Source organism: Opisthocomus hoazin, chromosome 21 (assembly GCF_030867145.1).
Source record: "Opisthocomus hoazin isolate bOpiHoa1 chromosome 21, bOpiHoa1.hap1, whole genome shotgun sequence".
Taxonomy (NCBI): domain Eukaryota; kingdom Metazoa; phylum Chordata; class Aves; order Opisthocomiformes; family Opisthocomidae; genus Opisthocomus; species Opisthocomus hoazin.
In genome coordinates, this window is record NC_134434.1 from 5,831,640 (window position 1) to 5,856,650 (window position 25,011).

At 49.9% G+C, this 25,011-nt stretch overlaps 1 protein-coding gene across 1 annotated transcript in view; it reads right to left on the reverse strand.

Annotated features, from left to right (window-relative positions):
• STX8 (syntaxin 8) overlaps nucleotides 1–25,011 on the reverse strand; it is a 106,457-nt gene that overhangs the window by 29,480 nt on the left and 51,966 nt on the right. Inside the window, exon 7 of the mRNA XM_075441186.1 lies at nucleotides 10,774–10,875. Within this exon, the coding sequence (XP_075297301.1) occupies nucleotides 10,774–10,875 (102 nt within the window). The remainder of the gene's footprint in view (nucleotides 1–10,773; nucleotides 10,876–25,011) is intronic.

The window sequence follows — 25,011 nt, forward strand, 5'->3', positions numbered from 1 at the left end:
GCCCAAGCCAGAGCACCGCTGTATTTCAGCTCCAGATCGGGCAGAGCAATTATTTTGTCACTGAGCATGTTAGGAAAGAAAAGGCAGAAGGAGGCAAGTTGGAGCCTCTTTGGTAATGTACAAATTAACACATTTCAGCACCATTTTCAGAAATATAAATTAATGATTTAATTCTGCAACATGTATCCTTGGAAACCAAGCTGTAAGCAGTCGCCCTTGGATATTTCACACAATTCCAATTTCTTTCAATATTCAAATACAACTAATTGCTTGCCCTTTCGGAGTGATGGACAGCTCGGGTGAGCAGGGTGCCCAGGGGCTTATTTCACCACCAGACTCGTACAGTCCCACTACAACAGCTGCTCTAAATCTCCTGATAGGTATGAACAAGCATTGATGAAGTTCAGTCTGTTTGAACAGCTGCATATGCAAATGTAATTAAGAAGATGTCTACCGCCTTTCGCTCTCCTATCCATGCCCCCCCCTCCTCCCTCTCCCCCTACTCTGTCTCCTGATGGGGAGGTTGTCATTCCGTAGCTTCAGACTCCAACCCGTGCCTGGTTTACGTCTCACAACCGAGTCCCAAAGATGTCACTCTCCAGCTTTCTCTACCAACCTTTTTTTACTTAAGGAATTATTTGAGGAAACAAATTTCCTTAAAGGACACCTTAAATTTAGGGCTCATCTACTGAACAGCCGATTATTTTGCAACCCTGATGCTCGTGCTGCGACGCTGCCCCTTGAAAAGCAAACCCCTTGTCAGTATATCGCAGCAGAGTCACTTTTCCCCACCTCACTTTACGCTGATCAGTTTGTGACTGCCCTTCACCCCTTATTTACACCACACTTGCTGTGCAGCCCTAAGTGAACCATTTCACTCGTGTCCCTATCTGTAGAGATACTCTGGGGGTCACCGCAGCCTGAAGAACGCACATGGGAAGAGGGGGCACAGGTTTAGCAGACCCAGACAAGCATCCACTGCATCCAGTTCTGGGCACCCCAGTTCAAGAAAGATGAGGAGCTACTGGAGAGAGTCCAGCGCAGGCCTACGAGGATGAGGAGGGGACTGGAGCATCTCTCCTAGGAGGAGAGGCTGAGGGAGCTGGGCTTGTTCAGCCTGGAGAAGACAAGGCTGAGAGGGGACCTTAGAAATGCCTCTAAATATCTGCAGGGTGGGGGTCAGGAGGACGGGGCCAGACTCTTTCCAGTGGTGCCCAGCGACAGGACAAGGGGCAACGGGCACAAACTGAAGCACAGGAAGTTCCACCTGAACAGGAGGAAGAACTTCTTCACTCTGAGGGTGACGGAGCCCTGGCCCAGGCTGCCCAGGGAGGTTGTGGAGTCTCCTCTGGAGATATTCCAGCCCCGCCTGGACGCGGTGCTGTGCAGCCTGCTCTGGGTGACCCTGCTTGGGCAGGGGGTTGGACTGGGTGACCCACAGAGGGCCCTTCCAACCCCCACCGTTCTGTGTTTCTGTGACCACTGGCAGAACCTGCCGGCCCAGGGCTCGGTGGGCAGACAGAGAAGCTGCAGTGGTTCCGGACGGTCTCCGTGCCACGGGACGAACTGTCACTGAACGAAGCAGGCTGGTCAATGACGCCAGGAGGACTGATGCACACAGAGCTCCAGGTCCTTCCTTCAAACCGAAGGGTATCTAGGATACGTCTCCCAAAAGCAGGCAGACGGAGCTGCGGCTACCAGTCCAGCAACAGAGAGGGACCGCAGCACCTGCACGACCGAGCAAGCGATGTGAGCAACCCCAGGTCTGCCCGAGGAACCCCAGCAGGACGGAGCCTCTAGAGCCAAATGAAGGAAGACTAATTAGAACATGGAACTAAACGGTAAACAGGGTAGAAAACTATGGGAGTGTACTGAAGGGAAATCAGATCAAACAGAGCTAATCAGCTTAGCCTGATAAGATAATGAATTTTCCAGACAAAGAAAGCGTGATAGATCCCATCCACGCAGACTTCAGCAAAGCATGTGATACAGTGCCATGTGAGAAATTATTAAACGAAAAAGATGGGGATTAGCAGAACTGTAAGGCCAGGAAACTGGTGAAAAGTGAAGCAGCGTTGAAAGAAGGATCCGAATGGATAGAGGTCACCGGCAGAGCTCCTCAAGGAACGGTCAGGAGGCTGATCTTATTAAGTATTTTTATTAATGACCTTGGCACAAAAAGTAAGAGCGCTAATGAAATTTGCTGATGACACAAAGTTGGAAAGCAGCACCAGCACGGCAGAAAGCTGGGACAGCATACAGGAAAAAAAATGGGTAACGCTGAAGACGAATGGAGGAAGGTTGAAATTCAGCGGGATGAAAGCGGAAGCCACGCACTTGGGACAAACCATCGCTTTTGCTACGAGTTGGAAAGAAAATGAACTCAGGTGGAAAACGTTCAAGAGTGAGAAAGGCCCAAGTAAAAAGCTCAAAACAAATCTGAGGCACCAACACGCTGTAATCAAAGTATTTCCAGCAGCCAGAGACGTGTTAGAGCCAGTGGGCAAGGCATCGTGAGAACACACCAGGGATGATGCCGGCGGTCCTCACTGTTAAAAAACCAAAAAGTTTAAGGAGGAAGAAGTGTAAAAAAGGGCTTATCAGAAAATTGAGAGATTAATTCAGGAGATTAAAATGTAAAGACGCTTGTTCAGCCCCACGAAACAAAAGCTGGGAAGGAACACTGAGTGATCCCTTGGGCACACGCAGCCGGAGAAGTAAAATAAAAAAGGGGAAAGAACTATTCAAGACACCAGAACAAGGGTTGCACGTGGGCAACATGAAGTATCCCTGACAAGTCTAGGCTGGAAATAAGTTTATGACCATTGCAGCCTTCCAATAGGAGTAATGGGGGGGAAAAAACAAGCTTGTTCTCAGAAATTTATCTTGAAGGGATCCCATGACCCAGAAGGCTCTTCCCGTCCTTGCCTGCTAAACACACACAGAGCTGACACCACCAGCAACGCCACGCTCCTCACCTGGAAAGAAATTCATCAAGCAGCTCCAAACCACCTTTGTTTTAAACAAAAACCTGTTTATGACTGCTTAGGTCCATCCTCTTTCATCAGCTGAATCCATTTCAACAACCCAGCATGAGCAGTTTTAAGCCAAATACATGAGTTGTGAATACAGTATGTGTGAGGAGGAGGAGGAGGAGGCACCGAGACGCCCCGAGCTGGCCAGAGGGTACGAAGGCACCAGGAGAGCGAGGACCAGGCTGCTGGGCACACGCCACCAGCAAAGGCATCGTCTCAGCACCACGACTGACCTTGTTTCAACATCTTTGCTTGGGGATGTTCCTCCTCACTGTCAGCCAGCCCGTGGGCTCCCCACCCGCTCCTCGGGGGTCAGAGCTAACGAAGCCAAGGAAAAGTGTTTCATATTATGGAGAAACAAGAGGGCAAGCCAATAAATGAACCACAAGTCTTAGATTAGCAACGTGCTGAAATTACTGGACCAGTTTGTTTAAAATTTGTTCTATTAACATAATTAATGAAGCCACATTTCCTGCTATATCCCTAAGCTAACCTGCTTCGATGCTTCTCTGCTGTCTAACGAGACTTGAGCCTTCCCCTCCCCAACGGAGCCCTTAATTGGGTCTCCCTAATGAGGACAGATGCCCAAATAAGCTTGTAGTAACTCCTTATCTTTGTGACCTCTATCTCCAATTAATTCCAGCTCCAGCCAGCCAGCGGGCTCAGAAGTTGGTGGGCAAGGTGGGAGGAAGAGCACGGCCACACACACGCAGCGGGCTGCAAACCCCACGGTTCCTCCTGAAACCGGGCTCACCTCCAGCAGACTCTGCTTTCCCCAGGCACAGCGAACCTGTGCTCCCACAGTGAAGGAAAAGGAGCTCAGATGAGAACAACAGCGCAAGGGAGGATGACGCACAAGGTAGCAAGGCAAGCGGAAAGCTGAATTCTGCAGCGAGATCTGTCGGACTCCCGGTATGGCCCGGCAGGCTGGCTGGCAGCAAGCGAGGGCTGCAGAAGAAGGGAACGAGGAGACAGAGAAGCCCAGATGAAACTCCATCTTCTGTTGCACCACCGGCAGCTGCCCCTCGGCTGCCTCCCCGGGCTGGAAGCATCGGTGCACCTGAGACACCGGCAACCAGTGAAGGCAGCAGCCACGAGCCCAATTTAACCAACAGACTCCACCTGCTTCTGACAAAAAGCTTCTTTTAATCACAGAATCACAGAATGTTTGGGGTTGGCAGGGACCTCTGTGGGTCACCCAGCCCAACCCCCTGCCCAAGCAGGGTCACCCAGAGCAGGCTGCACAGCACCGCGGCCAGGCGGGGCTGGAATATCTCCAGAGAAGGAGACTCCACAGCCTCCCTGGGCAGCCTGGGCCAGGGCTCCATCACCCTCAGAGGGAAGAAGTTCTTCCTCATGTTCAGCTGGAGCTTCCTCGGCTTCAGTTTGTGCCCATCGCCCCTTGTCCTGTCGCTGGGCACCACTGAAAAGAGTTTGGCCCCATCCTCCTGACACCCACCCTTGAGATTTTTGTAAGCATATATTCAAAGCTTTCTCACAGGGGTAACAGCTCACAACAAACTTTTCAACATATCATTGCTTAAAATGGAAGGAACTGAAGGAGGGGAAAAAAAATATTAAAAAATCAGGAAAATACATGACTTGCCAGGCCAAGACGACTCCTCCCGTCGAGGCACAGACAGGTGACTGGGAGCCAGCGCAGCCGTCGGAGCAGCACTGGGGAGGAATATCGGTGTAACTGCTCCGAGAGTCAGATTGCAGGAAAGGTTGATTTAATGGCACGCTACACCAGCTCCTCCACTCCACGGAGAAAACAGTAAATGGACGGGGACTTGCTCATCTAAACACGCAGCGTACGTCAGAGGAACAAACCTGAGCAACTGCCATCCATAATTTATAAAAAAAATTAAATCCATGGCAAAAATAACCCTAACTTCGAACAGAGCGATCGCAGAATCTGGCAGGAAACGGCCCCAGCCTGCATGAATCATTATTTTTTAGAGGAAACCTTATATAATTCAAGCTACTCTGTTTTAAAACAAATTAAACCTTCCCAAAACTCCAATTAATAGCTTTGGCAAAGCTTTGTCTTTAATTCAAGTATTTTGGCGATTTGCTAAGATGAAACACCCCACCTGGTACCACCAAGCCTTACGGCAGCCCGCACCCCGCTCTCGGCATCCCCAAAACCCTCCCTGAGCAGGCGACGGGGTGAGGAGAGCACCCACCTGGGGCGGGAGGAAGGCCATTAGATTGCAATGCCATCTTGTGGAACAGGAGAAAATGAAAGCTGGGGAAAAAACTTCCTCCGCCGCCGCTCTGCAATCGTACGTGGTTTCACGGGACACAGCTACCGGCCCAGCAGGGCACATGCGGTGGTCGCTTCTCGTTCTCCTGCTTCATCTGAAGGGTCAGAGGGAGGCCTGGGGTGCCACCTGCAGAGACATGCTCTGCCCCCCTCCCGCTGCTTGGAAGGGGACGGGGACGCCTCTCGGAAATCACAGTTTGCTCCTTTTTTGCTCGTTTTTAGGCTCTGTTATGACAAAGTCACAATCTTGGGGAGAAGTGGCTGGAAAGCGGCCCAGCGGAAAAGGAGCTTGGGGTGCTGGTCAACAGCCGGCTGAACAGGAGCCAGCAGTGTGCCCGGGTGGCCAAGGAGGCCAGCGGCATCCTGGCTTGGACCAGGAATGGTGTCGCCAGCAGGAGCAGGGAGGGGATCGGGCCCCTGTGCTCGGCACTGGTGAGGCTGCACCTCGAGTGCTGTGTTCAGCGTTGGGTCCCTCACTCCCAGAAGGACATGGAGGGGCTGGAGCATGTCCAGAGAAGGGCAACGAGGCTGGGGAGGGGTCTGGAGAACAAGTCCGATGAGGAGCAGCTGAAGGAACTGGAGTTGTTCAGTCTGGAGAAGAGGAGGCTGAGGGGGAACCTTATCGCACTCTACAGCTACCTGAAAGGAGGGTGTAGTGAGGCGGGGGTTGCTCTCTTCTCCCAGGACAAGAGGCAATGGCCTCTAGATGTGTCAGGGGAGATTTAGATCGGATATTAGGAAAAATTTCTTTCCTGGAAGAGTGGTCAGACATTGGACCAGGCTGCCCCAGGCAGTGGGGGAGTGACCATCCCTGGAGGGGTTTAAAAACCGTGTAGATGTGGCACCTGGGGACATGGTTTAGCAGGCATGGTGGGGTTGGGTGGATGGTTGGACTCGATGATCTTAGAGGTCTTTTCCAACCTATGATTCTATGATTCTTCTGTGCTGCTGCCCCACAAAACCAGCCTTTCTCCTCGGCTACAGGAGAGCCTCCAGGACGAGCAACAGGGGCAGGAGCAGGAACCCTTCGGTGCCCCAGATCCCCTCCCCAGTCCCTGGTACAGCTTAGCAGGACCCGCAGCACATTTCTGACTCCGTGCACCACACAGCTTGCCTGCAACCGCCTCGTGTATGTCACGCCTGCTACTCACCCTCCCAGCTCTGTCTTGTGCTGCTAAACTCCCCGTACATCGTTTTTATCACAAACAAAGCCTGGCTTCACAGAATCACAGAATGGTTGGGGTTGGAAGGGACCTCTGTGGGTCACCCAGTCCAACCCCCTGCCCAAGCAGGGTCACCCACAGCAGGCTGCACAGCACCGCGGCCAGGTGGGTCTGGAATATCTCCAGAGAAGGAGACTCCACAGCCTCCCTGGGCAGCCTGGGCCAGGGCTCCGTCACCCTCAGAGGGAAGAAGTTCTTCCTCGGGTTCAGCTGGAGCTTCCTCGGCTTCAGTTTGTGCCCGTTGCCCCTTGTCCTGTCGCTGGGCACCACTGGAAAGAGTCTGGCCCCGTCCTCCTGACACCCACCCTGCAGATATTTATAAGCATTTATTAGGTCCCCTCTCAGCCTTCTCTTCTTCAGGCTTAATCATCCTCTCTGCAGAGTTGCCTACTTGTAGGTCTTTAGGTACCAAAAAAACCCAAACCAAAACAGAAAAAAAACAAGAACCAAAAATTAAGGATGGGGGAAGTTCCCAAAAAGCACCATCCAGGTCAGCCAGGACGTGGCTGTGGACAGCGACAGAATTTCTCCTCCCTGTATCAAGGCCAAACGCAACCCACGGCCAGGGAAAGAGAACCATGGACTCTTTGCAGACCCCTGACTACTGCTAAATGCTCGAGCGTGATGATGAGCAGAAATCAAACCAACGCACGCGGACGCGTGTTGCGCTGAGCGGTCGCGTGTTGGGAGCCCCGCAAAACCTGCACCCGCTGACTCGACCCGGGCTGCAGCCCCGGCCCTCGGGGAGCCGACGTGGTGGGACAGCCCGTGCTGGAGCTGCGAGGCCTGGGGACCGCAGGGTTTGGCGCTGGCGGGCTGTTCTCGGGCGGTGCCAAGGACCCCCAGAGATGTGCTGGGGCTGGAGCCCACGCAGGTCAAGAAATTTTGAAAATTTTTGGAAAATGTGGAGATTTTTCCAGTTGGAATTGGAATGGCTGGGACCGCAGTCAGGCTATCTCCATCCAGCCAAACCAAAATTAGTGACGGGGTCAGTCATGAAGGTATCGTGGCATTTCCCGTATCATCAGGCTGTTCCAGCTCAAGGGTCTGCTCGGGGCAAATTTGGCGTGCCACCCCCGCTCCCCCCCCCCCCCTGCATCTCAACCTTTCATTTCACTGCTTATTTTTAAATGCAGTTCTCAAGAGGATATTCTAAGAGTTAAAATTTCTAACAAAAAACGTTTGTGAGAAATGATTACTGAGTGTTACTCTGCACAGAATAAACCCCTAAAGGTACGGAAACTGGGGACAAAGCAACCCAAGGGAACCAGTGGCAAAACTGAAAAGTCAGGATTGTGCACGCGGGCATTCCTGTAGCAAATGTGGTAAAGGCAGCCTAACATTTGATTAATGATTTGTATGTACATTTTGGTGAAAGCTCAAGGCGAATGTCTGAAATTTAAGAAATACGTATGTTTTAACCCCCCCTAAATGCCCTGCATACGCTGAAAACAAGACAATGCCAAGCAGCATGCAAGCATTTGCCTGCAGATGACTGATGGATGACCTTCAACAATATTTCATAAATGCAGAAGATTTAAGTATATCCCATGATAATTCTTCCACTCCAGTCCCTGGGAGTTCCCACTGCCACCAGTGTGGGGCTGCCCGGGGCCACCAAGGGAGGCGGACAGGCTCCGACCGGGACAGCCTTCATCGGGCAGAAGCAAGGGGTGGGATTGTCAACAGCTCTTGAGTCAGCAAGAGAAACGGCATTGCAAGTGATCTGTGAAGGAAACAACCCACCCGAAACAACCTGAAGGTTTCTGCTGGGACTGTGTACGGCCAGAGGCGCAGACGCTGCTCTCTGCGACGCTTCCGCACCCAGCGATGCCCGTGCCGAGCAGGTAGCACCGAGGGAACGACGGCCGCGGCATAAACCACGCCGGTCGCTGGAAACAACCTCCGGAGCTCGAAACAATGTTTGCATGAGACCAAGACGTTGAAATATTGATTAAAGTTGGATTTCATCAGCAATACTTTGATTTTCTTATTATACGGGCTGCTAACAAAGACACACCCATTAATGCGTTGCATTCGTGCTCGTAAAAGGGTGATTATTCCACTACTCGCGCCAGGCTGCTCTGCTTGTATCCACAGCCAGCGGCTCCAGAAAAGGCACTCATCAGAAAAATAAAATGACATTATGATTTCAAAAATGAGGCAAAACCACGGAAACAGGCACATGCTGGAACAGCGCGGAGACTGGGTCCAAGCAAACATCTGCATCCGGGGAAGGAAGGGGTGGGCACCGAGCACTTCTCTCCAGATTAAATCCAGAGTAACATGCCAAAACTAAAGAGTTACTGAAGATTTTACCAATTTACATGAAATATTGGGGGGCGGGAGCTCTTTGAAAAAATTACCTAGCAGGTGCCAGCTTTCCCACTGCTTGGCTTTGTGCAAGGAATAATTGTACGTATGCAAAGGGTTTTTCTGATCTTATTCTGCTCGTTAATTTTCAGCGCCAGGGATAAGGGTGGAAAAGGGATGGGAAGAATGCCCGTGAAAGTCTGTGTCTTCCAGCATTATTGTTCTAAACCTCCTGCTCAGGCAGAGTGAAGCAGCTATCTGAGGCAATATCGTGTTTACTTATGCCCAAATTGTTATGCAAACACAGGCAGCCCCGTTCGAGCAGAGGGAACCGGCACCGAGAGGCAGCGCTTCTCACCACCCCTGGCAGAAAAATGTTTTTCAATGTGGAAAGGGTGAGAGAGGTCACCCCCAAGGAATCCAGCCCTGAATCCTCCCAGCCTTTGCCTCTCCCATCCTCCTCCTCCTCTCAAATTCCCCAGCGCAGCCAGCATGGGCTTCCCAATTAAAGAGACAGGCTCATTATCCAGCAACACTGTCTGGGGGCTGCTTTCGCAAGAGGAACCTAAAAAGGTGGAGAAATAGCTCAGGAGGGAGAAGCCATCCTGTATGAGATGAGCTGAGCTGCCCTGCCTGCCCCGTGCAGGCATTTTGTGTCGCGCTTCCCTGTGATCATGCAGAAAATGAAACCATAGAAATTATGGGGAAAACCCAAAGGCACACAGGGGCACTCAGCATCATTCAAGTGCTATTAATTTTAGATTAAACCTATCTTCCACCAACATTTAAAGACCTAAAATAAAAGTCAGTCATGAACTCTGCAGTCACACCTTTAATTCTACCCGTAGTTGGTATGAGACAAATCATAGACAAATGCCTCTGACAAGTCCACTTCTAACATCCAGAAAAGGCCACAGATTTTCACCAACGTACATCAACCAAGCCTTAAAGAAATTATCGCTAATGGAGAACTAAAGAAATCCTTGAAACATATCCGCAGTGCGTGAAAACCGTCTCAGTGCCACCTGAGCTTAGTCGCTTTTGCCGCTCATCACTCTACAGCAGTTCCCTACCAGCCAGAAACAGATACGTGACCAAGCCAGCTCTCAACTTTCTCTTTACTAAACCACCAAATCTCATTAACTTCTGACTATAAGTCAAATTTCTACAGAGCATAAATTATTCTTTTAGCATTCCGCGTTCTTGTAGTATGGCAATAATGAAGCACGGACACCAGACCTGGACATGCCACTTCCAGAAGTGTCTCGCTACCACCACCTCCCCACGGACTTCATCCCTCAGCCACTCCTCCTCCCAAGACACATGTTCTGCCACTACCCACAGCATCCTCCCCCAGGCATCGCTACCCAACCCCCAGCTCCTCATCCTACAGAGGCAACCTGGATTCCCTCCCTCGAGATGTACAGCCTTGCTTTGGCTGCGTGGAACGGGAGTCCACTGCAGCTTTACCAGCCTGTACGTAGCTCGAAGAGTCACCGGCACGGATTCCATGTCTGGCAGGCTGCGAATGCTGCTCGGTGGAGAACTCATTCCTGGAGGACACCACCAGAAACGTCCCTGCAGCATCACTCCCTACCGTGACCGGCTTGTGAGAGCGAGTAGCTAGCCAGTTTTTTAAACCTAATTAACACATACCACACTCCTTTCGTACAATTCTACAATACCAGCCAGAACACTGCGCAATGCTGGAGTCAAATGGCTTAAGGAAGTTCACTGTATAAACACGCAGCAAGCGCAGCGAGTCAAACCTGCAACAGCAGCGGAAGGCACATTCGAGTTTGGAGAGATGGGTTTTCAGATTTTTAAAAGAAGCTGTCCTTGAGGGAAGCACATTGCGAGCAGCCTCTGAGCGCTAGACTGGTTTCTCATCATTTAACGACAAGGCGGGATTTGTGCTCAAGCCATTTCCTACCACAGGACGTTGATTTCTTGTCCACCATCTTCACATGCCGCGTCTGGTTGCGAAGCTTGTCGTCTGTGTTTTCAACCAGGTTAGTGAGGTCGTCGATGATCTCTGGGGAAAGAGAAACACGAGCATTAACCTCCGAGCCCGGCAGCATCACTGCTCAGCAAGCACGCTCCTGCCGGAGGCTCCCAAATGGAAACCAGCTGCATCCAGTATGACAGACCAGTGATCCACATGCACTGCAAGGTCCAAAACCTGGGAAATGCCACACAAGGGATTTTGCCTTCACGTTCAGCGACTCCTCCACTGCAAGAGCGGAGGAACAAAATACAGCCTGGAACAGCAGGATCAGTCTAGGTAGCCAGAGTATAAGATGACGACAGCCACAAAACTCTAGCCAAAGCAAGAGAATTGGTGCATATGCTATAGGAAATCTGAAATTTCAGGCCCTGGGACAGAGCATCTTGATGCTTGGCTGTTCAACAGTCATTAAGACACATCCAGAATCACCACCTTTGTAAACGCTTTTGAGAGCATTCGCTGCGGTCCCAACCAAGCGACCACAGCAGACACAAAGTCCCGCCCGGGTTCTGTTACTGAGATGTATGGGCGGGAGCTTTGCAGCCCAAATGATCCTCCGGGAAAAGGAAAGTGAAGAAAACTTCTCCTACATCTATTTCTAATAGAAAGGAGTGGAAAATTTCAAGCCGAACCATGCTCAGCCTCCTGCAACTGCTGACTTCAATTTTACACCACGAGTGGTTGATGGGTTGGGGATTTTTTAACACTGAAAATTAAAAGCCACATTCAAGCACCAAACTTCCTTCTTGCTGACTGTTACGCTCCGATTTTCTGGAAATAGACAGCCAGTGCTTCTTGCTGGGTGTATGAATACACCACGTTTGAGTTGCTTTCTACTCTGCAGGTAGGAATGGCTTCTTTTGTGCACAATAAAGCAGGAGGAGGACAGCAGCCAAACCCTGATTGCTACCACAACACATCTTGCTCTGGCTACACTTCTAGCACTTTCCCACTACTGACCGCTGCCTTAACAAACCCAGCCTGCCCTCTGCCATCAGGCCGGGGACAGCAGCCGTGCCAGCCGGCCAGTGCTGTGCCCTCAGCCCCACTGTGCAGTTAGTACGATATACTAATATTCTGTTCATTTTTATGCCAATATACTAATATTCTGTTCATTTTTATGCATCATAACCCTGTATGCATGCTGATTGAGGGCTGAAGGAAATGAGTCCCACCAACAGGACAGGGCTCTTCTTAACTGGCCTTCAATGATTTGACTGTATTCCTTCACACACGAGATATCCCAAATGCCACTACTAGCAAAAAGGGGATGACACTAAAGAGGGCGTTCCTTGTACTTCCAAAACTTCCCTGTGACACTAGAAGCAAAGTGTCTTGTGCTTGCAAGGGTAGTGTCAATATGTGACATTAGTTCTTGCAGCTGCTCGAGAACACCTGCACACCGCTGCCGGCCACCACTTCTACACCAGCACCTGGAAGGAAACAGCTTCCTCCACAATCCACCTTCCGACAGCAAAAGATGTCCGTTATGCACAGTGTTTGCGTCCTCAACTCTTACCAAGTAACAAGCATTGTATCTAGATACAGGGATAAAACCAGTTTGATCGTATATATGGATAACAAAAAAACAAATATAAAATAACCAAAGTTCTGAAGAAATAAAGGAAATTTTCAAAGCCATATGTAGCATGGGAGGTTCTACTCTCCTGTAGAGCTGGAAGATTTAAGCATCACCCTTCTAATGCATGCTTGTTAAGTCTGCCCCACAAGCACCTGATCACCTCCAGCAAATCCCTACGTAAAATGATCCCAGCACCTACAAAATCTTCTACTTCAAAAATCTGTATCTTTCTTAAAACAGGAGCTCCCGATTCATGTCTCGCAGCCTAAACCTTCGAAGTATTCACACGAAGGGAGGGCAGAGGGCGAACACCGACTGCTGCTCTTCTCCTACAGACGCAAACCGTCCACCAGCCCTGTGGTGAGGAGCACCACCCCAGCACCACCACCCCCTGCCAGACACACTCACATATTTGCGACGTTGTTTATAATACTGAAGATTTTCTTGTTCATCCTACACCAAAGCGCATTTTCCCAAGTGACAGCAGGTTATTTTATTTGAACTGCGAGATCTCCTCAGTTCATCCTTCAGACACTAACCCTCCTCCGCCTCCCAGCCAGCTTTCCCAGGTCAAACATCTGCAAAGCCAACAGCGTTTTGGGGAAACTTTATCTGTCTCAGCACACAGGAAAACCAGCACAATGCTGCCTGCGAAGGGAGGCTTTCTCACGTTTGCTTCTAAATGCAAAAAAAAGTGCCAAAAGTTCCCATCGTTGTCAAGGACAAAGAGATAAGCGTGCTTGGGAAACAAGAGCCTTCCCTTTGCCAACACCGACCAGACCCTCCTTGAAAAACATCCTGGTGAACAAGCTGTAGCTGAACGAGAACAAATGCAAGCAGGAAAATTTTCTGTCACCTTTTCAAGGCCCAAGGCACTGCAACTGGGATTATGCCTAGAGCTTCTCCTTTCCACCCCCCCGCACAAGCCCTCCCCTGCCAGGGCAACCAGCAGGAGCCGTTTCTGAACCAGAGAACTGGACCGTACCGCTTGGGAGAGGTCCTTCTCCGCGTCTGTCTGTCCCTCGGTGTGGCCAGGTTTCAGGGGAGCAGGCCACTTCACCAAGCACAGAGCCCGATGCTCACCAAGCGACCGGTCCTGGGACGCAGCGTGCAGTTCCGACCAGGAGAAGGGCTGGGGTGGCCATGGCACAGCCAGGAGGTCTGAGCAGGGCCTTCTCCCTGCAGTGGTGCTAGGCTGTCCCAGGGACAAAGCACAGGGAGGCTCTTACCCCATCACCCGCTGGGTCAGAAGCCCGGACCAACACGTTGCCCAAGGCCAGGGTGCCCTCGCAACCACCAGCACCCTGAGCAGACACGTCCACCCCACCAACACACCGTTGTGGTGACACGCAGGTTCAGAGCGGGTCATGACCTTCATGTGAATTAAAGACTTTCTCGCCACTCTAAAGCAAACACAATGGAAACACGTGCTGTATAGGGCAGAGTTGAAAACTAGTAATGAATTTCGAAGGTAGGCAGAGCCGCTGCCAGAGAATCATAGAAAAGTCTGGGTTGGAATGGACCTGAAAGATCATCTGCTTCCAACCCCTCTGCCATGAGCAGGGACATCTTCCACCAGACCAGGTTGCTCAGAGCTCCATCCAACCTGGCCTTGAACACTGCCAGGGAGGGGGCAGCCACAGCTTCTCTGGGCAACCTGGCCCAGGGTTTCACCACCCTCAGGGGGAAGAATTTCTTCCTAATCTCTAATCTAAATCTGCCCTCTTTTAGTTTAGAGCCATTCCCCCTTGTCCTATCACTCCACACCCCTTGGGAAAAGCCCCTCTCCATCCTTCCTGTCGGCCCCTCCAGGCACTGGCAGCTGCTCTAAGGCCACCCCGGAGCCTTCTCTTCTCCAGGCTGAGCAGCCCCAACTCCCTCAGCCTGTCCTCGGAGGAGAGGGGCTCCAGCCCTCGGATCAGCTCCGTGTCCCTCCTCTGGGCCCACTCCAACACATCCATGTCCTTCTGATGTTGGAGGCTCCAGAGCTGGACGCAGGACTCCAGGTGGGGTCTGACGAGAGCGGAGTAAAGGGGCAGAACCCTCTCCCTCGCCCTGCTGGCCACGCTGCTCTGGATGCAGCCCAGGGTACGGTTGGCTCTCTGGGCTGAGCCCTGACAGCCCTACCTTAGCTGTCAGCAAGGGCCCAGGACCACCTCTTCTGACAGAGGACCCACCTGCAACCACCATCGCCCTTCAAACTGGCAATTACATTTGGGCTGAAGAATTTTCTATTGCCTCCCATTTACCTGACTATGCAAGGAGCAAATTAAAAAAAAAAAAAAAAAAATAGAGAGAAACCTGAAAAAGGGGAAAGAGCGAGGTTCTTCCACTGCGAGGGAGCAGACGGGAAAAGCAGGCTGACTGCCGAAGGGCTGCCAGCGACCTTACAAAGGACATTTCTGTAACACTGCACTGCAAACCACATTTAAACCAGCAATGCAAATTCAGCCAAGGTCTTCTTCCCGTGAAGCGGGATCTTGAAGCAGAAGATAAAACCCACCGCACAACCCTGGTATTAAAATCTGAGTAATTTCAGCTTGGCGAAAGTGGGAGAAGTTTGAAGGTTACTCATCTGCTGGAGGTGAGTTCAGACCTCCTGTATCAGCGAGGACTTTTGAAAACCCGTGTCGCCTTGCTCGTCTCTGCATGCTCGTCCCTTTGCTCGGGTCACAGCCATCGCCCAGGCAGTTACAGTGGCTGTTGAGCTCACCAGCAGCCAAGGCAGCCAGGAAGTTCCAGCTGAAGATGAGGAAGAACTTCTTCCCTCTGAGGGTGACAGAGCCCTGGCCCAGGCTGCCCAGGGAGGCTGTGGAGTCTCCTTCTCTGGAGATATTCCAGACCCGCCTGGACACGGTGCTGTGCAGCCTGCTCTGGGTGACCCTGCTTCGGCAGGGGGTTGGGGCTGGGTGACCCACAGAGGTCCCTGCCAACCCCCACCATCCTGTGGTTCTGTGAAAGCAGCAGGTTTCTCGAAGCAGGCAGAGGTAGGTGCGCAGGCACAGTCATTTCTTCTCACCTCATTCCTGCAAGGCTGCAGCAGCAAAACACAAACCCGTCTCTACAAATCTCGATGCTTTTCCTCATGATCAAAGCCATAAAATTTGGGCTGGAGCCCTCCAAAGGGCAGGATTTCTTCAGAAACCTGGGATGTATCAGACAGCATAAATAACGGTGGGCTTTACAGATTTGAGATCAACACGTGCAGACCTTAAACCAGGACAAAAGTTATGGAAGGTCTTGATTTTGTGGGTAGAATCGTGTCTGCAGTCCTGCCCTTGCTCCTCCCGCTCCGGGACCAGCGACGGAGAGGGCACGTGCAGCCCTTTGGGCAATCGCGATGAATTCCATGCAGGGGATTTACAAGCAAAGAAAACACACCATGAGGAAACAGCGAAGCAAGCGGATGATAGGAAAAAATGTAGGCTGATACATTCTGAAATATTTGACTTTTTCCTGTTAAAGAACCCACAGCAGCGGTTCCTGATCTTGGGCAAACGTGTTTTGGTGCAACACCGAGCAGCCAGGCTGAGCGTGGGTCCAGGCTGGCAGAGGCGGCAGAAGCATCACTGTGGAAGAGGTGGGAGGGCTGGGAACAGCGGCCGTACGGTCGGCCAGACCTCTCCAGTTCCAGCGTTAACTTTGCCTGCTGGGGAGGAGAGAGGTGTTTACTGGAGAAAGCCTGAGCAAAGTGAAGAAAAGCTCCTTCTGTTTATTTTTTCAAAAAACAAATGCCAAATAAATTTTGGTTTTGTTTAATACCTTGCATTAAACTTCAAACATATTTTTGCCCATAAAAACAAATACAAAAATCATTTAATCAGATCTGAACTTGTCACTGCACTAGCTATCACAGCCAGAAAACTGAAAGCTTCTAAGCTGCAGCTGAACAAAAAGAATTTTAAAAAAAAAAAAAAATTGCTCATTGCATTGCTTCACTGGCCCCAGCAAGCTGAAGCACTCTCAATGCCTACAGTCAGCTTTTAAAGCACCAAGAATCCAGTTTATACTGAGGGTGGTGAAACCCTGGCCCAGGTTGCCCAGAGAGGTGGTGGATGCCCCATCCCTGGAAACATCCAAGGCCAGGTTGGACGGGGCTCTGAGCATCCTGATCCAGCTGGAGATGTCCCTGCTCATGGCAGGGGGCCGGGCTGGATGGCCTCTAAAGATGCCTTCCAACCCAAACTATTCTATGGTGCTACCAGCGATTGATCCAGATCAGCACAAGACTATTCAGAGATGGGACTGCATCAGATGATACATTACAGGTTTAGAACGATGGCCTTTATAATTCCTTCGAAGTAAACAGTTGCGTTATAAGTCTCACTAGCATGACATTTTGCTGCTCCCTTTTCTGGGGTCCATCCGTGTGCAGGTGTGTGTCTCCAGGAGGACTATGCTAAAAGTGACTCCCAGAACGTAAAAACCTTTCCCGAAACTACAGTGGAACAACCACCTGGTTGCAACGGTCAGGGTGTATTTATCTACATCTTTAAAATCACATTTGCTAACAGCTAGAAAACAAAGTTTAGTGCAAAGGACACCAATAGAAGACAGACGAAATGGAAGGCAGGAGAAATTACACATAGTCCTGGGAATTTCTCAGGAAAAACATCATTCTTCATATCCCTTTTCCTTCGAAGACTTTGCCGCTGCAATGAAAATCAGAAACGTTCTGGTTTAACTCCTAAAAACACTGATGCCTTCCGTAAAAAGTTGGTTCTGCTTCTCTCCAGCCACAGCACGGATAATCTCAGAGCCCCCCGCGAGACGGGAATCCCACCCGTTAGAGCCATAAGTCACCTCGCCGGGAGCCGGCCATACATCAGGCTACAGCTGGTCGCTCGCGCTGAGGGCTCGCGCAGGATGGGAAAACAAACCCTGAGCTGAACCCCGGCCAGGTGCCGCAGCGGTCTGCCGTGGCCAAACGCCTCCTTCGGCTTCTCTCCTCTGTTCCTCCCCAAAAAGGCTGCAAGCTTCAGGCTCTGGATTTGCCCGCAGACCCGTCGAGCAGCACGACACAGAGCCCACGGGTCCTCCAGCACAACCCCCGTCTGCCTTTCCCATCTCCCCAGCTGCTCCATTGACATTTCTAGGAACCCATCCTACGGGTTTGAAATCGGACCGCTCTGGCAGCCCCATCTTCTGGGTCAACTTAGCCATCAAGTCTTTCTACAGCTGGCCAGAAGTTTTCCAAGGGAAGAGTTTCCACTGGAAAACAGTTTGACAGATGATAAAAACAGCACATCCCAGAGCGCTCGGTACGCCCAGACCTTCAGCGTTTTCCCTCCTTGATGATGCCCTTCATGCTGAAACACATCCCCGATCAGCTCGAAGCGAATAACCAGCCTTCAGCTTGCAAATGAAATTCTCAGTTTTGACAACAAAACGAGAAGCCCAAATGTTTCCAGAGAGCAAAAGCCCCCTTTTCCAGCCCATTCAGCCACTCCATCTTTCCTCCCTTTCCAACCCTGGTGCCAAGACCCCACCAGTGCCCAGCCACAGAATCACAGAATGGTGGGGGTCGGAAGGGACCTCTGTGGGTCACCCAGTCCAAACCCCTGCCCAAGCAGGGTCACCCAGAGCAGGCTGCACAACACCGCGTCCAGGCGGGGCTGGAATATCTCCAGAGAAGGAGACTCCACAGCCTCCCTAGGCAGCCTGGGCCAGGGCTCCATCACTCTCAGAGGGAAGAAGTTCTTCCTCATGTTCAGCTGGAACCTCCTCTGCATCAGTTTATGCCCATTGCCCCTTCTCCTGTTGCCAGCCCGACTCTACTCCAGCAACGCTGAAGACAGCAGAGCAAGTCAACTGCTAGGTCACAAGATCATACTAGAGACACCAAATTAATATTGCATCTTTCTCTGCAGAGACTACGCAGCAGCAAGCTACGCCAGAGTCACGGGGCATGCATCAACACCACATGTTTTAATCCAAAAAGGCGGAACTTATGAGATTACAAATCGCAACCCGAAGCGCGGCACATGGACACAGAGGAGATGCTCCTACCCAACGGCCACAGACGCTGTCCTGCTCTCATTACCAGGGCACCACGAACCAAGCCACCAAATGCCAGAGCCCTCCCTGCTGCTTCTGCCACATTAAGGAGCTCAGGAGGGAGAAAGGCAACTCGTTACGGTGAAACACGAGGCAGTTCATTACGGGAGTGAAAGGCGGGCAGCGGTGGAGCTGGAGAGCTGGGCCATTTCGAGGAACACCACGTTTTGTTTTGCAGGAAACCATGTGGGTTTTTTCCTACTCTTTCTCCACCCAAGAGCAGGAAAATGATCTGGTTGCCTTTCCACCCCATATCTCCCTCCTTCCACCCATGCCACACACAGCTGCACCATCTTCGTGATGGCATGGGAATGTTTTTCCAATCACTCTCCTTAACTCATGGAGTCCCTAGGCAGGACGAACATCTCTTCCCATGAAGTAGAACAGGCTCTTGTGCAGCCAGAGACCTGCTTTCGTACATGACTACACTAATTGATTTTGTTTTATTTATAACACATAAGCCTCATTTCATTTTGGCAACTCTGTCTTTGAGTCTCCCTCTTTCTGGCTATGGAGTAAGAAACCCAAAAGCCAACTGAAAATGGTCACAATGCAATACAGCACAGGCAGAGAGAAACAAATCTGGGGTTTGGTCACAGTTGAGCAGAACGATGCTGCTGACCAAACATTTCCTTGGAATTGTCTGGATTTTCCGTGGATTTAAATTTACAGATCACTCGATAGTATTTATCGATGAGTAATGCATCTCCACGGTGTACCCCACTGTGAGTCACGGAAGACTGCAGTCAGCCTTAAGAAAAATATACAGAGAACTAAAATCCATAATGTTTTATGCTAGGTAAAAAAAATACAATACAGCTGGAGATTAGTGGAGAAGTCAAGCAGGCTTTCCCTCCCTCCTTCAGGTCTCTGGTGCCTCAGGAGAAGAGCTAGATACCAAAGAAATGAATCATATATTGAATGCCAACCTCTGTATGTCCAAACCCCATAATTACATGTTAATAAGAAAGCAAGCATTGTTCAAAATGCCAGTGGTATGAAATGAAGATTGCAACTAATGTAAATACATCAGAAACCTAAAGAACCTTAGCATGATGTGCCAGCTGTAATGTCAAGGCAGAGTGAAAAGAGAAAAACACAGTAAAAAATACAAAGTCAGGAATCTTTAACTTCTCTCCATCGCTGCCAGCCGTGCCTGGTTTTCGCAGCCTCTGATGTTCACAGCTCTCCACGTCACGGGCAACGCGTCAGCGCAGTCATGGGCTTCTGCTCACTGTTCAACTCCAAGGTAACACTCAAAATCCCACTGGTGTTCATGTTGATCCAAGCTCTGCCCTGCTCAGGACACTGGAATATCGATGCTTTCTGCCACAATGAGTTTTGCATTTCAAGCAAAGACCGAGATTCTCCTCCCCACCTTCCCAAATTTAACTGACGACATTTAATCTCTCCTTTGGCAGAACTTCATATAAGTATTAAAAAAAACCCAAAATATTAATTTCAAGGGAGCAAACCAACTTGCTCCTCTGTGTTTCAGATGTCTCACTCTAGCTCCTCTAACTCATGGGGGCTTGATGGTCCTTGGAGACAATGAAGTCAAGGGGTCAGAAGACCTCTTTTGGCTTGCTGCTGGGAATGTGTTTTGCCACATGCACGTAGCAGCACTCCCGTCCCAAGGGAGGCAAGAGGGGATCTCATCTCCCGCTGCCTCCCCTGCAGCTCCGCAGGGTCCCGGTGCCACAAAGACATCACTCACCCTTCCCTGCTGCCGCATGGCTGGGTGTTGGCTCTGCTGACGAAGAGGAGGACAGCTTGGCTGCAGGGTCTCTAGGCATGGTGGGCAAGAGCTGGCAGACCTGATTTGTGCCCAGGAGAGCAGGCAGGACAGCTCTTCTCCCTGCCATGCAGCTGCTGACTCTCCACGCTCAGGCAACAAGTCCGAGGCACTCAATTCACCGGCCACCACAGCAGAAGGTTCTCCTTCCCCCAATATACCTGTGGACTCCATGTCATGCCAGCTCTCCGCCCAGAGCACTCCTTGCAGAGGAACAACTCCTTCAGGACAAGGATTGCTCCTGGTTCCCCAAGCTCTTGACAAGTGAAAAATGCAGACTGGAAAGAACACGCTGCTCTAGAGTCCTACGACCTCTGCCTGGCATTTGGGAAGTGAAAAGCAGCCTGAGGGCCCAGCTCCGAAGGCTAAGGACCAGTCCATGCCTCCAGCATAAACCTTTCCCACCGGTTCACCAAACCTTCAGAATCCTTAAGGCTAACAGCTGCTGAAACAAGAGGAAGCTGGCTGTTCTGCTACAGAAAACCCCGCCATCTGCTCCAAGGACTAAGAGGACATGTCCAGGACCACCGTTTCCACTCCACACCACCCTTCACACAGCAGCCAAGTGGCCTCACTCCTCCACCCCAAAACATGTAAGATTATATCTGGGTCAAACTTTGATACCCCTGAGCAACACAGAACACCTCAGCCTCTCGAAAGCAGATCTGGAGGCAGCAGATGGTGGTTTGAAACGCACGGCAGTGACAAAGAGCCGTCCCAGGCCATCAGCTGTGGTAGCGCTCATCAGATCATTCCCAGCTAAAGAGCAACACTGAGAAAACAAACAGTGGTATCAATTCCAGCAAACACAGTTATTAGTTAGAGTTGTTATTTTAAAAGCACACACTGAGAAGTTTTCCCTTTTCCAGCTGCTTACTTTGTTTTATTCGAACAAAACCCATGGACATTAATTTTAGCTGTACTTAATTGAATAATTTCTCTGGGGAATAGTTCAGGGAGAGTTTTGAAGCAGCCTGTTTCCAAGAGCCATTACTAATTGGCATATACCACAGCATCAGTGTGCCAACCAAAATAGTACGTTTTAATGTTACTGGAACTACTCTCAGTCCAGATGTGTTGAGAACTCGCAGTGATATAAGGCAGGCAATAACTATATTCACATGATATAGTATTTTGAGTATCCTTTCCCAGTTATCTGGAAGGAGATAATGGTCTCCTTCACAAGAAGTACTCAAGTGTAAAGCCAGGTCATTTGTTCCTCCCCTTTAACCCCAACCAGTGACCTTTCCTTTTATTTAGCATGTTTAAAGCAGACCAGCAGAGTTACCTAGTTATCAAATGGACATTAATATAAAAAAACCCCAACAAACCCTCTTGTAAGAGCTATAAAAGGTTGCCTCCAATTCACAGCATTCACTGAAGCCAGTGCCGTGCCCCCAGCGCACCCAGTACGCTGCCACCCCAAGCCCAGAGCATGCACCAGCTCCTTGCACTTGTAATTATCGCTTATTTTTATTCAAAGCCAAAATTCAAGGGCTCTTGCTACAGAAACGTAGAGATTTTTAGGCCAGACTATCAAAACTGGCAGCAAAATCTTCAAATTATGGGGACAATGTCATTAAACTATTTTTCTACGGACGGGACTTTGAGACAAAGCAAAGAAATACTGGCAATAGATAAAAGAATCATAAATTCTGCTTCTCTAGAAAAACCTGGAGCACTAAGAGACTGGAAGCCTACTTATATTCGTATAACAAACCCCTGCCAATCAAAACACTTTTCCTGTTATGCTATGTTTGTTTTCTGCAAACGTGCAGTAGAACATGAAAGGACAGAAGCTAATTCGGACTCCACATTTGTTTGTTTTCCTTTTATCCAAAATCAAAGCAGGATTTTTAAAATACTGCCTTGAGAATTTCCTCGTCATGTTCACCCCTGCTTGCTTTTGGTAACTCTAATTTTTCCCAAGTTTGTACACCATTGCAATACTTTTCCATAGATATCAATAGCTTTAATTACAAATACACACCAGTTGCCATAATTACACTAGGGTAGAAGGCATAGCAATTTCGCATAAAACCACTTGGCTACTAAACACTGTTTTTTACTTTAGGATTCCGGTCCATTCCTCAAAAAAAAAAAAAATCTCTTAAGTTATACCCCATGCAGCTGGTGTCACCAAGATCTACTCGACAATTACTACTTCACAGTTCAAGAAGTACAAAAGTAGTAATTGTTGAGTAGATCTGTGGGACCCATCACAGTAATGTGATGCGATTCTTGTGGATACCAAAGAACCAGGCCTTAGTCCCACTGAAAAAAAAAGCTATGACAGCATCTCGTCTACTTGGGTCACAGCCACCTCAACCCAGCTACACACCTTTCTTCCGTCAGATAAAAATCAATTCTGCTCCATTTTCACAACCTTGAAAGTAACTGTAGTGAATGCATCTATGGGAGGACTCTCAACGGCCAGCATGTTGCCTACCAGTGGTTTACTCACAAGAGGGGCTCCCCATAAATCCCCCCTCGGCTTGCATGCCATCCGTCAGCCCAACCATACATCACAACAGCCCGACCTCGGGCTGGCCAGCGAGACGGGGCCGTGAGCGCCTCTTTGATGAGCTGGGGCTGTGAAGGACGCGGCAGCACGCTGATGGATAACCCTCCGAGGCCAACTCCTTCCTCCCGGACAAAGGCCCCGTCACTTGGGACTCCCAGCAGAAGGTTCCCAAGCACCTTCGAAAGGAAAAAAAAAACAAAAAAAACAACCTCATTTCTCAAAACCTGCCTGCAAGACAGCCCCAGCTCCAAGGCGATCTGAAGCGATGGTTATAAATGGCTAATGTCATTTTGTCCCCAGAAGAAAAATCACTGAATTGTTCAGCTTTGCTGGGAGCGAGGCCGAGCAGCATCGCCTCGCCCGTGGCGAGAGCCTTCAGAGAAAGAAATACTGAAATTCCTGAGCTGTCTAGCAGGCTGTGCGGGATGGACAAACTCATTCCTACTCCAGTTGAAGAAAATTCCATCCATAAAGCAGCACCAAACCATCCCCGAAGTGTTAACTGTAACACCATTTCCAACCCACGAGAACGTCCCACATTTTTCACATTAAACGGCTTAAAAGTTAGTGAAACACTTCATTCCTGCCACGGTCCCTACAACTGAGAATTATTCAGCAACGGGAGATGAAGTGCTCTCGGTTTCAAAGCAGATTAAGGAAGACTGGAAAAAATGACCAGCAGTGTTCTTGCATAGCTGGAGACCGAAAATACATTGCATGGACTGAAGTTTGAGGAGCAAAAAGGGACTACAGCTCAACGTGCTGATGTGACGCCGACTTTTGTGATTCAAGCTGAAATGGAGCACTCCTTCCAGTGTCAGTCATCATATGAAGGGGCAGTGCCACTCTCAGGGGGCAGAGACTCACAGAGCAGTGACCTGCCACGCTCCGGAGGGCTTCTCAGGGTGACCAGCACAGTACAGAGCTCACCCCCCGTCATCAGCCTTCACCCTTCAAAGGAAGATGGGTTTTGGTGTTTCCTTTTTTTTTTTAAATGAAAATGCACTGCAGAAATTTGATGAGCACCCTTCGCCCAGGCAGGGCCAACCTAACTATCTTCAGTCTCTGAAGGAGCAGCTCTAACACCACGAGCTCCTTCTCATCAATAACTTCTGCAGAACCCCAACATCATGTAGCAGCACGGGCAAAACTTAGTTTAAAAAAATTCCATTGGTCAAGTCCTGGCTCCTAACTCTGGGAGGCTTCCACTAGCCTCTAGCCTTCCACTAGACCCCTCCTCAGAGGGGGTCTAGGAGCTCACATCATCTTTTGAACGATCTGCACAGCCCTAAGAAAGATGCCCTTTGGCATGCCCATGCCAAAGTGATGACAATCAGTGACAGCATGCTGGGGTCACTCCAGAAGGGGTGATGAGGCCAGGTAGATGGATTTTCTCCATCAGTCCTTACAGCCATAGGAGCTGACAAGAACTTCAGGAAAGTTCACCAAAACCACACTCAAAATGACCAACCACATCTGCCAACTGCTAAAAGCTTATTCCTACCAGCCCACAGGCACTGCCAGTCTCCTCTGCTCTACACATCTGCAGTTAAAACTCTTCTAAAATAACTCAGTCTCATCCGAGCATTAGGAGACTTGCTCAATTCTGTTCAAGATTATTTAGAGAAGAGGAAAATGCAGAGCCATGTCGGAGCGAGTTGTCAAGCCTGCAAAACACAACTGCCATTCTAACACACATTGAGGCTGGTAATAAGCCAACAGAACATCACAGTATTCACCACAAGAGCATCATGCTGTGGACAGCTGCATGGCATTATCCTCTTGGATCACAAAGGAGGAGGAAAGCCACTTTAGAATTGGTCTATCAATCATGGGAGGAACCAGAAAACTTGCAAGTGCTTCATGGTTACAGTATTGAAAGCAGCTGATAAAGCTAAGGTCAACCCAGGCACCTGGGACTAATCTCCAGCTGACATACTTCATCAAGCTCTACTGGAATCAATGGTAAATTGACTAAATTAGCAAGAGGAATACATCATCTAACAACATGCTCAGAGCTGAGCAAGTACCAGGAATCGGATGCACTGCAGAGCAGGCACTCCTCTGATATTGCTGGAATTATCTGCGTCCTACCTGCCCAGAAGCCTGAAACAGACCCAAAGCAGAGAAAAACATCTCAAGCTGATGGCTCAAAAATATTCCATTCCAAGCCTGCAGTCATGGAAAAGTTCAGATTACTCAGAG